This window comes from Terrapene carolina, unplaced genomic scaffold, assembly GCF_002925995.2.
Source record: "Terrapene carolina triunguis isolate 2854851 unplaced genomic scaffold, T_m_triunguis-2.0 Scaffold85, whole genome shotgun sequence".
Classification (NCBI taxonomy): Eukaryota; Metazoa; Chordata; order Testudines; family Emydidae; genus Terrapene; species Terrapene triunguis.
In genome coordinates, this window is record NW_020664436.1 from 5477371 (window position 1) to 5491451 (window position 14081).

Sequence of the window (14081 nt, forward strand, 5' to 3'; positions counted from 1 at the left end):
CTTTGCACATGAAACACTCTAGTTGTCCAATTCTTAGCATAATCCAAATGACTGGAATTGCTTAATTGCTCTCCCTTAAATGAAGCAGGTCCAGTGCCCTGTGCCAGAAGAGGTGCCCTAATTTGGCCAATTAAGAAGGTAGAGCAGCACCTGGGGCTAGAAAGGATCAGGGAGAATCAGAGAAGTGGGAAGTTCCTGAAGGAAGCTGTTGGAGGTTCCTGGGGCAAGGCTGAAAGCAGGAGAGGGGGTTTGCTGGCTGACCTCCTCAAGCCAGAGAGCTGAAGGCAGGACAGCAGCAGAGGGAATTGCCTGCTGACTTCCAAGCTGGAGAGCTGGATCCAGAGGCCTGAAGAAGGCTGAAGCCAGGAGCTCTGCAGAGGGGTTTGCCAGTTGCCCTCCCCAAGACAGAGAGCCAGGGTCAGAAGGCTGAAGGCAGGGGAGCAGTGGAAGAACCTCCTTGCTGGTTTTTCTGAGAGGAGAGGTTAACAGAGCAAGGGGAGTGATAGATGCTGGCTGGTGAAGATCAACTCCCCGCAGGGGGGTTGCTTCTGGGAAGACCAAGGTTGCACTCCAGCTGGAAGGACTGGGATGGCTGAAGAGGGTTTTTTGTTTGTTTGTTTGTTTTTTAAATGAAAGCTGAGCTTCCCTTATAATATGACTCCAGGAGCTGGGGCTTCAAATATTGCAATACTCACTATGAAAACACAAGCGTTTTCAATGTCATTGGGTTTGCACAGTCCGGCACTCAAAATAAAGGGAGGGCAACTACAGAAGAGAAGCACTTTGTAACCTTGAAAACTCTAAAGTATATACATACACATACACATATATACATATACACACACGGTCTTGTTAATACATTTGCAATGCCTGGTTATTGTTGGCTCTTGGTATCAACTAGCCCACTGTGGCTGCAGTTAATATAGTGCAATAAAGACATCAATTAGGAAAAATGGATTTTGAAGCAGTCAGCTAAAAATTGTCTGTAGCTCAATAATCAAACGTTTCTCTACCAGCTTCTCTTGTAACTCTCTATGAAATATTAATAAAAACAAAAAATAGTTAACTTACCTATTTCTTTTGCAGATTTATTACACCTTCAATATTCTCTCTTAATTAGCATGACATTTACATAACAATATAATTAATTTCCATCTACAGGCACAGTGGACTAATTAGGAACGCATAATCCCTTTTAAATACCTTGTCAATTTCACTCCATCATAATCTGGTGGCTGATTTACCTTTGCATAGCTAAACATACTAGTATGTCAAAATACTATCCTCAGACAAACAATTTTGGGCATCAATATTAAAAATAAAGGTTAAAAAATCCACTAATGTAAAATATCTAGTGACTAAGGTACTTGCTAGAATGTCCTTTAAAGTGGATCTATAAGATACCAAAGTTTGTATTTTTCTTGTTTGTCAACATTAATTTAATACTCTAATATTACAAGCACGTACAATAGCTTCCTCACCAGAATAATTTTATTTAAAATTAGAGATCCTGACAAATGTAAAACAAACTTAAAAATATCAAAGGAGATTATTATGTATTATTTGTTAAGTGATGACAATGTGCTATCTCAGGGGAAAGACAGACTACTCATTGTACCGTAATAACTGTAGTTAGAATAGATGGACAGCACAGATCCCCACTTTTGGGAGCATATGCATTCTTGACACCTTAGTCCGACGCCTCTGCTGGGGCTACTACATACATGCTCCACTGTTCAAATAGCTGAACAATAGCTCATTTTTATGAGGAGCAGAAGCCCTGACCCATACTAGGTCCTTTCCCCAGTTATTCAGAACCCATTATATAGACTCCAAAGAAGTTCGTGGGAAGGTGGGTGGGGAGTGGGAAATCTAGACTGTCAGTTCAGTGAAGGAACCAAATACTGGCTAAGTAACCTCTCTTTCTGCCATTACAGGAGGCAGAGTGTTTGAACCCAGAATATTCAATCTGATGCGCTGACTCAGTCCTGGGGATTTCTCAGAGTGGTTTTCCTGGTCTACCAACCCGCAGGGGATATACGCAGTGGATTGAAACCAGCCCAACTGCGCAATGGCAGACAGCCTAATACTAAAGTAATACATTTTTAAAAACTTTAAGAACCATGAATAGACTCAAAGCGTGCTAACTAAAATAGTGAACAAACATGACCATGAAGTGAAAAGGATATAGGAGAACAAAGTTTCCAGATCTCCTGTTCACAGTGCTCTAAAAGGGCAGTGTACATCTGAAGCTTGGTCTGACCTTTCACTGCTAGAAGGGAGCTAGCATCCCAGAAAGTTCCTAATTAGATGCTGAAAGCATGTGCACTCCCTGGAGGGGGTATCTAGCAACCTAAGGATTTCTTGGGATATTAGTATAGTCAATAGGGATTTTGTGAAACTTCAGGAAATATATTGAGGGTATTGCATTACTGGGAAGACCAGTGCTTTGGAAACTTGCCAAAACCACAAATCTAGTTGTGCATTTCCTTAATCAGTAGTGACTTACCTAATTTATCTGTATAATCAAGTTTGAAAAGAATTGATTAGTGGCACAAATACATAAAGATATAAACTAGAGGGAATCTAAATTTGTGCAAGTTTAGTCTGCAGAGATTGAATGTTTTCCTGGAGAAAGACAGCGCTGAGTTGTAAGAACTGCATGTGTGCTGCCGAATGAGTAAGCTGCACAGTAAGTTTGGGTATGTCTACACTGCCGCTAGGAGCGAGCCTCTCGGGCAGATAGACATTGCGATTCAAGCTGCAGCTTGGGCTCTCAAGCCCACCCGAGTTGACCCAATAGGCTTAACAGTCTGAGTCACAACATCCACACAGCTATTTTTAGTACACTGCTCAAGCCCTCCTAGAACGAGTTTGTCTGCCCAGGCTGAGAGACATGCTCCCGTCTGCAGTGAAGACATATCTTTAGGTTACACTCCCATTAAGCATAGATAAAAGGGTTAGACATGAATATTTTAGCGGAGTTTAATGAGTTAGCCCTAATTCACCTTGGTGGGTTTTTATTTATATGAAAGTCTTCAAAGAGAAAGTCTTTGCTGCTGCTGTGTGGTAGGCATATTTAGAGCTTATAGCAAGGTATTCTGCAGGGCCGGCCTTAGGGAAAATGGAATCTTGGGCAAACTTGTATTTTGGTGCCCAGGCTGAGAGACATGCTCCCATCTGCCCCTGGCCCCTATTGCCTATCCCGCATGTCCACTTTCCTATGAAGTTGTGAACTAGGTAATGAACTTACACTGGCCAAGCTTCTGACCAGTGCAAGATGGTACTGTTCTGGGGTGCAAGACCAGGGAGCTGCGGGAATTGGCTGGAGCCTTTCTACCATTGGTTCAGGAGCAGCTGGGAAACCATTCATGTAGCACAGTTGGGTGCGTCCCTGCCTGTGGATGTCTGTGTAAGTGCAGTGCCTGTCAGAGGCTTGTAGCTTGAAATTAGCATCACAGTTAATACTCCAAGCTAATGGGTTTTGGAGGGCTCAGCAGTCCCACAGTCCAGGGCAAATGAGGACACAGAATGTATTGCCAAATCTGCACTGTATGATTTGTATAAATTGGAGGAAACAACACTGGTAGCATTTTGCTGGTTTTAATTACACTTAAAAATTAACATGTCACTGACATAAGAAGGAGCTCATTTCACAGTCCTATGTGCCATCTCCTCAGCCCGTCTACGTACTTAAGGCATAAAGCAACAGTGCATATGATACGTTGAGAAGACAGACCTATGAACTCTAAATGAAACTTGGATTCTAGGGATAAAAGTAGAACCCATGGAATCCTACCGCCATAATTTGCACAAGGCAAGTTTGGACTGCCCATAGACAGAGCAGAGGCAAGGCCTGACATGTACATTACACTTGCTTCAAATTTCTAGTTCTATTTGTTCTGCGTTGAGTCCCCAAACCAGGAGCCTATAACTCAAATCTCATCTTTCTAACAAAAAAATTTTCAGCCTACTCTCCCATAATTCCACCAGTTTTCAATTTTGAGAGTATATGGGTTATTTTCCAGGCAGATGGTATTTATTCTCAAATTAAGAGGGAAAAAATTGATTGTGCTAAAATTAGAAGAAAGTTTGCTGCCATCTAGAGGTGAAAGACAACGATGTTTAACTTTTACATTTTAACGATGTGCTAGACACTGTGCATCCATTTAAAAACACACACTAAAGCATCATCCCCTAACTAAACTGTTCCACCTCTCTCACAATCATCTAGTTCAGTCAAAAAGCCTGAGAACAACTGGGCCTTACAATGTGCCCTAAAAGTCAGCAGACTACAGCACTGACAGACATTAACCAGAGAAGTATATTCTAGAGTCAAGGGCTCTCTGATGAGAATGCCTTAGGCCAGGGATTCTCAAACTTCATTGTACCGCAACCCCCTTCTGACAACAAAAATTACTACACAACCCTGAAGGAGGGACCAAAGCCTGAGCCTGCCCAAGCCCCGCGACCCAGGATGGGGGGCCCAAGCCCCACCAACCTGTGCGGGGGGGGGGAAGAGGACTGAAGCCCAAGGGCTTCAGCCCCAGGCAGGGGGCCTGTAACCTAAGCCCCGCCACCCAGAGCTGAAGCCCTAAGGTTTCAGCCCCAAGTGGTGGGGCTCGGGCTTCAGCAAATCTAAGCCAGCCCTGGTGACCCCACTAAAACGGGGTCATGGCCCACTTTGGGGTCCCGACCCACAGTTTGAGAACCGCTGTCTTAGGCCAATTCCCAGATGTATAAACTTAAGTATCAGCATGTGGGCTAATGTCAGTTGATCTTGTGTGTTCACAGGAAAAACTTCATTTATTGTTTCTTATGGCCACTGTTTATTTGTACTTTTGTCAATTATGAGTGGGGATGCAATTAATTACAGTAATAACCATGTTATATAACAGGCCATTGTTGCATCCAGCACAATTTTAATAGTTGCTGCATTCCTTTTAGAGAAAAGGCAAGAAATTTGCTGTGGGAGAAGTCAGATTTGTGGATTTGCAATTTTATACTACAAAGTAGGGCAAAATTCTTCCCTACAATCACCTTTCAGAAATCAGTCAGTCCTTGATTGCTTGGCTGAGAAGTAGTGGGGGATGGGGAGGGGCTATATTTGTTTACACAGTTAACACATTACAGAAGTATATACAAATTAACATATTTGTCTCTCCCTACTCTTCATATATTGCTCACAATATTTGACTGCAAATTCTTCAGGGCAAGGACCATAGACAAGATTAGCAATACGGACTAGTGTTTGTGTGCGCCCATTTGGAGACACTTTAAAGGCCTCCAATTTAGGAAAGTGTTGAGCACCTGGCTCTCTCGAAATCCAGCCCCTTTCGAGTGTCTTGAATTGGGCATCCAGAAACGGAAGCACCCAAAAATCTCTGGCCACTTTTGAAATTCACGGCCGATGTTTACTTCTGTGTGTATAGACCAAGTAACACAACAGTAATATAAATAATTTGTAACAGTATACAGTGGAAAGCTGTCATGTCTGACTCAGTTTATCAATTTTGCCTTACTCAAGCAAAAGGCAAAAACCTGAAGCAATTACAAATTATTGGGAACCTTGGTTTTGTCCGGTGCTGTCAGAGAGAAGACGCTCAGAAAAGGATGTGTGCATCTGTGTGCATTCTTCACACAGAAATCCTGAAAGACCTGGAATGACTGGGATTCGATTCTCATTGGGAGCATGGAAATAATGAAAATAGTCATTGCGTTTCAAGCACAGTAGGTATGCATGGCATTTTATAAAGCAGTGGTTAGGCAAGTCCCCACACTAAGAAGCTCAATCTGAACATCCAACAGTTGCACTGGGAGAACAGGCAAAAACAATACACCTCACTCTTCTGATAAAGCTCTCTGATAGAGAACCCTGGCCTTCAGCCACAGTACATGAAACCCAAGTACATTTAAACTCCCTGGAATACTTCCACACTTACAAAGGCTGCTTCACTACTTCTAGCACAGTCAAAAATGCTTAGTCTAAGCGTAACATCACTAGCATGAGTACTACACAGAAAACTTTTATTTTATGAGTCATGCAATCAAATACTCAAAAGTGACTTTGTGTGTACAGCTTGACACACCTAGGACCAGATTTTTGATGTGCTGAGGAACCACTAAGAACTACGAACGCTCAGCACCTCTGAAAATCAAACCAAGGCATCTAAAGTTGGGCACATAAAAATTGAGGCACAGTCAGTGGCCACCACTGAAACTTCTGGCCTAAACCTTTAACAATTGTTCTGCATCTACACTACCACATCAGAGGCATATGTATCTGGTAGAAAGTCTATTTGCATATCTTAATTAAAAACCATCTTAAGCATTGGAATCTAGTGCATTTAATTGTTCTAGAAACAAAAACAATTCCTCTCTTCCCTCTCTGATTACGGTATTTGCAAATTCAAAAGAAGGCCAGGAAGAAGCTAAGCACATAATTAAAATAAAACCATGTCATTTGAAACTAAGAACTACTGAAATATCAAATCTGATCGAGCTGCCAAAGTCAGAGTTTTTCACACTGACATTTTTCCTGTCTTATTACAAGTTAGAGTTAGCTTTAAGCCTGCATAGTGTCAGCTTTAGCTCCACCTGTATAGAAAAAGGAAAACAATATGACAGCCCCAAAGGAGGAGATGAAGGGCTGAAATTAAGTGAAATTGTTCCATATCTAGTGTGACCTTTTCTTTACCAAAATACAGAGAATCTTACCTTAATAAGCAGATTTTTAGATTGTGTTTAGGAGGAAAAAAAGCCTCCTTCAGTGCTCCCCCCCTCTGTCCCCCGAGATTAACTTCAGATAGCCACCTGCCAAGAAGTCCAGCTAGACATCTCCAGAGCAACAGACAAATCCTATGCTTGTGCTGGCCAAGTAATGTTAGGACAGCCTAAACAAAGGGTGGAAAGGGGGATAAAACAGAAGTATCCAGATTTAGAAGAACTGATCTACACAATTTTTTTACTGATTTAACTATATCTGTTTAGAAACAGATATAGTTAAATCTGTGCAACCCCAATGCAGGCAGAAACAACAAGGAGTCCGGTGGCACTTTAAAGACTAACAGATTTATTTGGGCATAAGCTTTTGTGGGTGAAGTGAGGTTTTTTTTACCCACAAAAGCTTATGCCCGAATAAATCTGTTAGTCTTTAAGGTGCCACTGGACTCCTTGTTTTTGTGGATACAGACTAACATGGTTACCCCTCTGATACTTGACATAATGCAAGCAGAGTTATAATGTTATCAAAGTGCTTAGATCTGTACGGCCTATTTCAGTAAATTGACTAAGTTTCTAGACCAATATAGGTAAATCGGTATAAAAACTGTGTTGATAAGCCTGAAGATGCCAGTGAGAAAAATGCAGTAACAACTAAAAAAAGATCTTAAAACTGTTTTCCCCCCAAAGTTGTAACTGCATCTCATAAAGGAAATGTAGTGCTTCATGTACTCGAAATATAAGTGATTAAATTAGTCACAAAGCCTTTGCTCTGAGTGTATTACTGTATGCAGTCTGTAACCCACAAAGAGCTACCTTCAATCTGCAAGAGAATTATTAATCAGCAAACTGGTTGAACCCAAAACAATCAGAACCTCCTTCCAATGGTCAGGTGACTGTTCCAACCTTGATGTGGCAGGAGATGGAAACCTGCAGTAATCTGGCTCTGTATGCAAGACGCTAGAAATTAAATGTGGTTCTCACACGAAAAGTAATCAGAGTTACAAAAAAAAAAAAAAAAAAAGAAGGGCATTTAAATATTGTCACAAACTGAACTCCTGCAAAATCTAACCCTAGGAACTTCCTTCCTAGACCATTCACTGCATATTTAGAGGATAAAAGACTCCCTTAAAGACACACACAAAAAAAACCCACCCCAAAACCACCTCTCTCTTCAGATAAAATATGAATCTTATCATAGAAGATGTGTATGGTTCTCTTTACTTGTTATAACATGATGAACAGAGTTTGTTAATTAGCCAAATGACTTGCTGCAGTTTTGTTCAATCTGTTTATCCTGCAGACTCAACAACCATGGCAAATGCCTCGATGTGGGACTGATTTAGAAGACATGAAAAGGGAGGAGGGGGCAGAGAGACTGCAGCCTGAGCAGTTCCTGTAAGAGAACACTTCTGAGCACTCCAATCTTTTCACACTTTGATAGGGATTAACTTAATGATCCCATACATTGATTCCTGGTGAATTACTGCAATTCTATTCAGTACAGCATGCAGCTGTACATCATCATACTGTACTGCAAAATATCAATCTTCTAAGAACACTGCTGTAATGAGAGAGGTGTATGCTTTATAGAACTAGCTACAAAATAAGTAATACACAGAAAAAGCCACCTTTAAATTAAAATAAAAAAAAAACATTTAAAGTTTGGGTATTCTTCATTATGGGAAAGAACCTTCCACTCTGAGACCATTATCCATCAGAAAAGCTCCATCTGTTGTATAATTATCTCTGATAAATGACACTAGTCTGAGCTTCATTAGCGAGGTGGGGGGAGGGGAAGAGAGCTAGCTGGAACTGTAAATAAATCTCACCACTGTTTTGCACTTAAACTAAAGCCATCCCAGCAGGAAGGTGTAAAGAATTTTTTTTATGGGTAATATTTTCAAGTGCTCTACTGGCTGTGCTGCCTAATATCAGTCACCTTGGAGCATCCATTGATGAGTGTGTAGCAATTAGGGATGGAAAACATTTTATTTCTTTAATTCCCCCCTCCCCGCACCCACACACATTCCTTGTAATCCAACTCAAGTCTCAATGAAAACATTTTCACAAAACCTGGCCCAGCAGCATGGAAGAAGTGCCCTGTATCACCAAATGGTAGATCTTGGGTTATGAGTGAGCAGGGGATTGAAGGCCCCAGACCTGTGAAGGCCCAACGTGTTGTTGAATTCTCTAGGAAAGGTGTTGTAAGAACTGCTTTTACAGCACCCCACAGGTTTTTCCGTGGAGAAGCGCTGGACGGAGGGAAGTGATGGGATGGTGGCCGCCAGCAACTGTGTGTGTGAAGGAAAGACAACAATAGTCACATTGCAAATTAACTCTTATTACAGCAACTGATATCAGAGTGCCTTGGAGTTTAACTAATAGGAAGTGCCCATTACTGCCTGCCATAGTACTGACAGGGTACCCAAATATTGTATTCATAGCATAGTACAATCTAATTTTAATTAAAATTTATGTTACAGTTAGTACAAATAAACTGTCACAATCCCATACTTGTATGCAGTGTTGTTGTACCCGTGTTGGTCCCAGGATATTAGAGAGCCAAGGTGAGTGAGGGAATATATTTTACTGGACCAATCCATACGGATACATATGGCCTTGTTCAAACCACTCAAACTAACAAAACTGAAACCCAACAAAGGCAATGTATCAAAGCTCCTTCAACCCTGGCACTTTGAGGCAACTACTATAAATAAGAACTCAAAGTGTTTAAGAACGCTGGCATCTCCAGAATCTTCCCTACTAAAAAAGATGTGGATATAAATATGTTCTCCTTGAAATGTGCATGTGTATTTGCCATTCATTAGATATCAGGGTATTAAGAGCAAGAGAGATTCTTTCCATAGCCCACCTTTCAGAAAAGTAAGACTTTAGTCTGAAGAAAATGAAACTATGAATCACACATTATTTACGAGTGTAACGTATTGGAACATTTTTAACTCAATGTATTACACACAGCATTAACTCATACAGAAATTTAGAATAAATTTTCCTGAAAGAAGGCAGACATTAGCCCAGAGTTTTATTATGCCAAGTCTGAACACTTTACCTCTGCCTTTAGATAGGATTCTAGCCTGTAAGAGTTCTATAAACAGACAGAGAACCGTGAACAGGGAGATGGGGTCAAAGATCATCCCACAGTCAGTTCTGTGAGAGATTTACCACCAGTCTAACAAACCCTATAATACAGTCAATACTGCATATAGCCATTTTTAAAAGGTTTTAAAATAATGATATATGGACCAAATTGATAAGATTCTGGTTTCTATGCCACCGCATACAATAGTTTACCTGTAGTAATGTAGGGACAGAATTTCATTAAAATGGGTAAAATTGTCTTAGAGTCAATCAACATCAGCAGGACTAAAGCTCAAACAGCTGTACATCAGTATAAAAATTGTTTCTAAAAATCAAAGTGGCCCCTTTTTTGTTTGTTCATTTTTGATTAAACCCAACTGTTTGAGTTTCACGATTATTTTCTAACTCCCTCCTCCCCAAAAGAGAGGTCATCTCTTTCTAGTAAGAGACAGTGACAAATGGCACTGAGAAAAGAGCAGATGTTTAGGTTTCCTGTTTTCCCCCCTCAAGGCTCATGCACTTACATTCCTCTTTACTCAGCGAAGTTACATTCAGTTCTGTCGAAAGTTGCTGGTTGGAGTTAACAGTCTGCGTAGTTAGAGAGGTATTGCTGTTGTCACTGTTTGTTTCTTCAGAGAACAAATCTGATTGGCTGTTGCTTGTGCTGGGAGTGGAGTCATCATCTGGCTGCTTCTTTTGGAAATCTATCAAAAACAAGGTTGAGAAAGTGGAATGAGGTACGAAGGCTACTCACTTCATTTTATGCTTGAAGCAGCAGAATTGAGAGAAAAAAATGAAAACAGTCCAAAATGCAATGAGTACACGGTCTGGGTTAACATCACTCCAACTGATTCCATGCATATGCTGTAAAATAAAACGCTGAAGTAGCCTTAAGGTTTTTGATTTATCCCAGATTTGAAACTTCACTTTAGAATTTCCTTGTTATTGAGAAGTACTGACAGAATGCTTAGCACTACACAAAGACGACGACAGTCCTTGTTCCAAGGATCTTGGTCTAACAGAGCATCCAAAGTTTACTTGTGTGTTTGACAGTCGAACACTTAACATTCATGCTGTTGTATAAACAGTTAAAACAAAGTGTGGAGAAAGTATGCATCTGATGAGGTAAGACCTGGAAGAGACTCCCTGGGTTATCCAATCCAACTATAAGCATATTTACACTATGGTTTTGTGAAAAATGTTTCCCATTGTGACCTGTAAAGTTCCACTAGGGTAGCAATGATGGGAGTGCTAGAGTAGACATGGCTTCTGGTTGTCCTTCAGCATTGTAAGCACAGTATGGTCTAACCTTGTTCTGAGCAGACCTACATAAACATGAGTAAAATGCCCGTGATGGATGCCTGGCACTTTGTTTGCGCCAGTGCTCCCCGCCATTGTTCCCACTAATGGAGCTGAACTGGTGGCAGCAACTGTGGGAAATTTTAGAGACCGTAAGCTAGCGTAAAGCCTGCCTGATGGAAACAGGCGTTGCCTATATATTACTTTCTCTGAACATTTTATCTAGCCCGCTATTTAAATACCTCTCCTGATGGTGTCTAGGGCTACATCTACATTGCAGCGCAGTGCGGACTACAGGTGTGTGACTTGCAGACCACACCCAAGTGTTGCGCTTTAACTGCCCTGTGTGGACATGCTGGCAAGAATGAAAAGGTACCTAGTTTGCGTTAGCATAGTCCTGTTTGAAAGATGACTCTGTTAATGTCAACTAGGTACCTTTTAGTTTGTGTCAGTAGCATCCTCAGAGGGCAGTTAAAGAGCAACACTTTGGTGTGCTCTGCAGTTCACACGCCCATAGTCCTTAACGTGACACCTTGCAGACAAGCCCTAAGCCATCTCTTTGGATGATCGCTCCAGTACCTAGACACCACTTAAGTGAGGGATTAAACACCTAAACCTACAATTTTCCTATCATGCTGCTGCTGTTTCTAATATTTCAAACTATGAGTAATCCTCCATCCTCTACACTACTACTTCTCAAACCGCGGCAGACAATCATCATAATCATCCCACTTTATCTGCTTTTTGCCAAGCTATGTACAGTTAAGTTCCCTTAAAACAAGAAAATACTCCTTATATACTCCATTTATACTGGAGAAAACTCAAAGATATAAATGTTTTCCCCCAACTTTGCTATTTAGCAAATATGACAAAAGAAAAAATAAAATTGTGAGTATAGAAATGCCTCCCTCTCACTCCACCCTCACCCTCTACCAGAGACTGCAGTGAAGTCATAGTGCTTCACATTTCAACTGTAGCAACAGAAAACATCATCCCCAGATCATGACTTCATTATGGGATCCAGCAGATGACCTCAGTGAACACAGAAGTGTCCTAAAAAATTGTGAAGAAAAGTTTAGAAAAGTACTGGCAATGCAAACGGCTTGCAGGTAAACTTTCACCCTTCCCGCACCAAGTAAAAACCTCAGCTTAATTTTCTCCACAAACATATCTTGTAATTCTTTTATTTTTCCTCACCTTTCCATGTCTTTTCTCTAACATACCGTACTTATGGTACCTAGATTGTAAGCAATTTAGGACAGGTACTATGTCTTTATACTTGTATAAAGTACCTAGCATACTGCTAATGCTATACAAGTAAATAAATATGGAAATATTAGCATTAACATTCAGCTATACAGGACAACCATCTTATTCCCTGGGCCTCTCAGTCCTTAACCTTTTCCTCCATGTCTCAGACTTGGCTCATTCACCCCAGCTGTACTCCATCTGTAGATAAGAAGCAGTCAAACAGCCTATGGATTCCTATGGAGACATCTTTAAAACAGATGAGAACTGGGGAAACCACAGGTCCTTGCAAGCAATGTTCCAGATCTAGCCAAGCAGCTGGGCCACTCATATCAAGGCAGATCATTGCATGTCGAGACCTGTAGCCTCCATGGGCTGCTGCATATCTATATGAAAGATGAGAGTTTGCAATCTACTCCATTTCATCATAATTTACTAATACTTGAAACAAATTGCAAGGGACAATTCTCCAAATAAAACGGGGTCTGGGGTCTGCTGCAAGGTTATGTTTGCATTTTGATTAATTTCAGGTTGCTTTGCTTTTGGAAAGGTGCGAGGAAAAGGCAGAGAACAACAAATTAAAATGCAAAGAATGCATATGAAACCCTCCAACTCTCCCCAGATGGTTCTGCTTATCTGAAAAGTCGCAGCAGTTCTCAAACTGTGGGTTGGGACCCCAAAATGGGTCACGACCCAATTTTAATGGGGTCACCAGGGCTGGAGTTAGACTTGCTGGGGCCCCAGGCTGAAGCCGAAGCCCAAGGGCTTCAGCCCTGGATGGCGGGGCTCAAGGTACAGGCCCCTGCCCAGGGCTGAAGCCCTTGGGCTTTGGACCCCCCGCCTGGGGTGGCAGGGCTCAGACAGGCTTAGCTTTGATCCCCCCCCTCAAGGGTCATGTCATAATTTGTGTTGTCAAAAGGGGGTCACGGAGCAATGAAGTTTGAGAGCTGCTGTGTTAAAGAGTTGCTCCTCACAGCTTCTGCTATTCTCCCTAGGCTTATGGCCTTCCACCCACCCACCCTCCTGCCCTTTTGTGCCCAGGGATTCTCCTAGGCCCCCCAACCTGCGCAGGTTCCTATCCTGGTAGCAGCTCATCAGTCCATAACAGAGGTGGAACCGCTGAGGGAGAGAACAGATAAGACATGCCTAGGTTGGGGAAATGAAACGTGTTTTTAAACAGTGTTAGCCGATACACGTCAACATATTTTTAACCACCACTTAGCACCTAGTGTAGACACAGGGCTTACCTGGACTAAGAAAATAGGTAATATTTAAAAAAACATGTTACCTAACACTTATCTCCTTTCAAAAACACAGCTGAACTCTTTTAAAAAGCTTATTAGCTGGTTGTGATCACCCCTTAGGGTCCCAGTTAGCCTATCCCTATATATAGTATCTCCAGCCAGCTAATATATTTGTAAAGGAGTTACCTGTGTCTAGAGTAGCTGCAAAATCATGTTTAAAATCATGCTAGCTAATATTTTCAAACAATCTGTATTCCTAATCTAGACAGGGCCCGAGAGTGAGCTGCCAGGGGCATGAAACTTGATCTTCTTGTGCTGAGCTAGAGAGGAATTCAGCCAGGGACTGAGGGGCTCCGGCCTAGCAAGAAGCAGTTCAGAGAAAAAAATTTCACCTGTTGCAACAGCACAGTCTTGAGACGTTGGCAGGGATAGCAGTTGCCACAGATGGGTTTTGAAACCCTGGGAATG

At 41.6% G+C, this 14081-nt stretch overlaps 1 protein-coding gene across 1 annotated transcript in view; it reads right to left on the reverse strand.

The window, feature by feature from the left end:
• ZFAND3 (zinc finger AN1-type containing 3) overlaps positions 1 to 14081 on the reverse strand; it is a 248111-nt gene that overhangs the window by 62816 nt on the left and 171214 nt on the right. The window contains exon 4 of the mRNA XM_024193786.3: positions 10347 to 10526. Within this exon, the coding sequence (XP_024049554.1) occupies positions 10347 to 10526 (180 nt within the window). The remainder of the gene's footprint in view (positions 1 to 10346; positions 10527 to 14081) is intronic.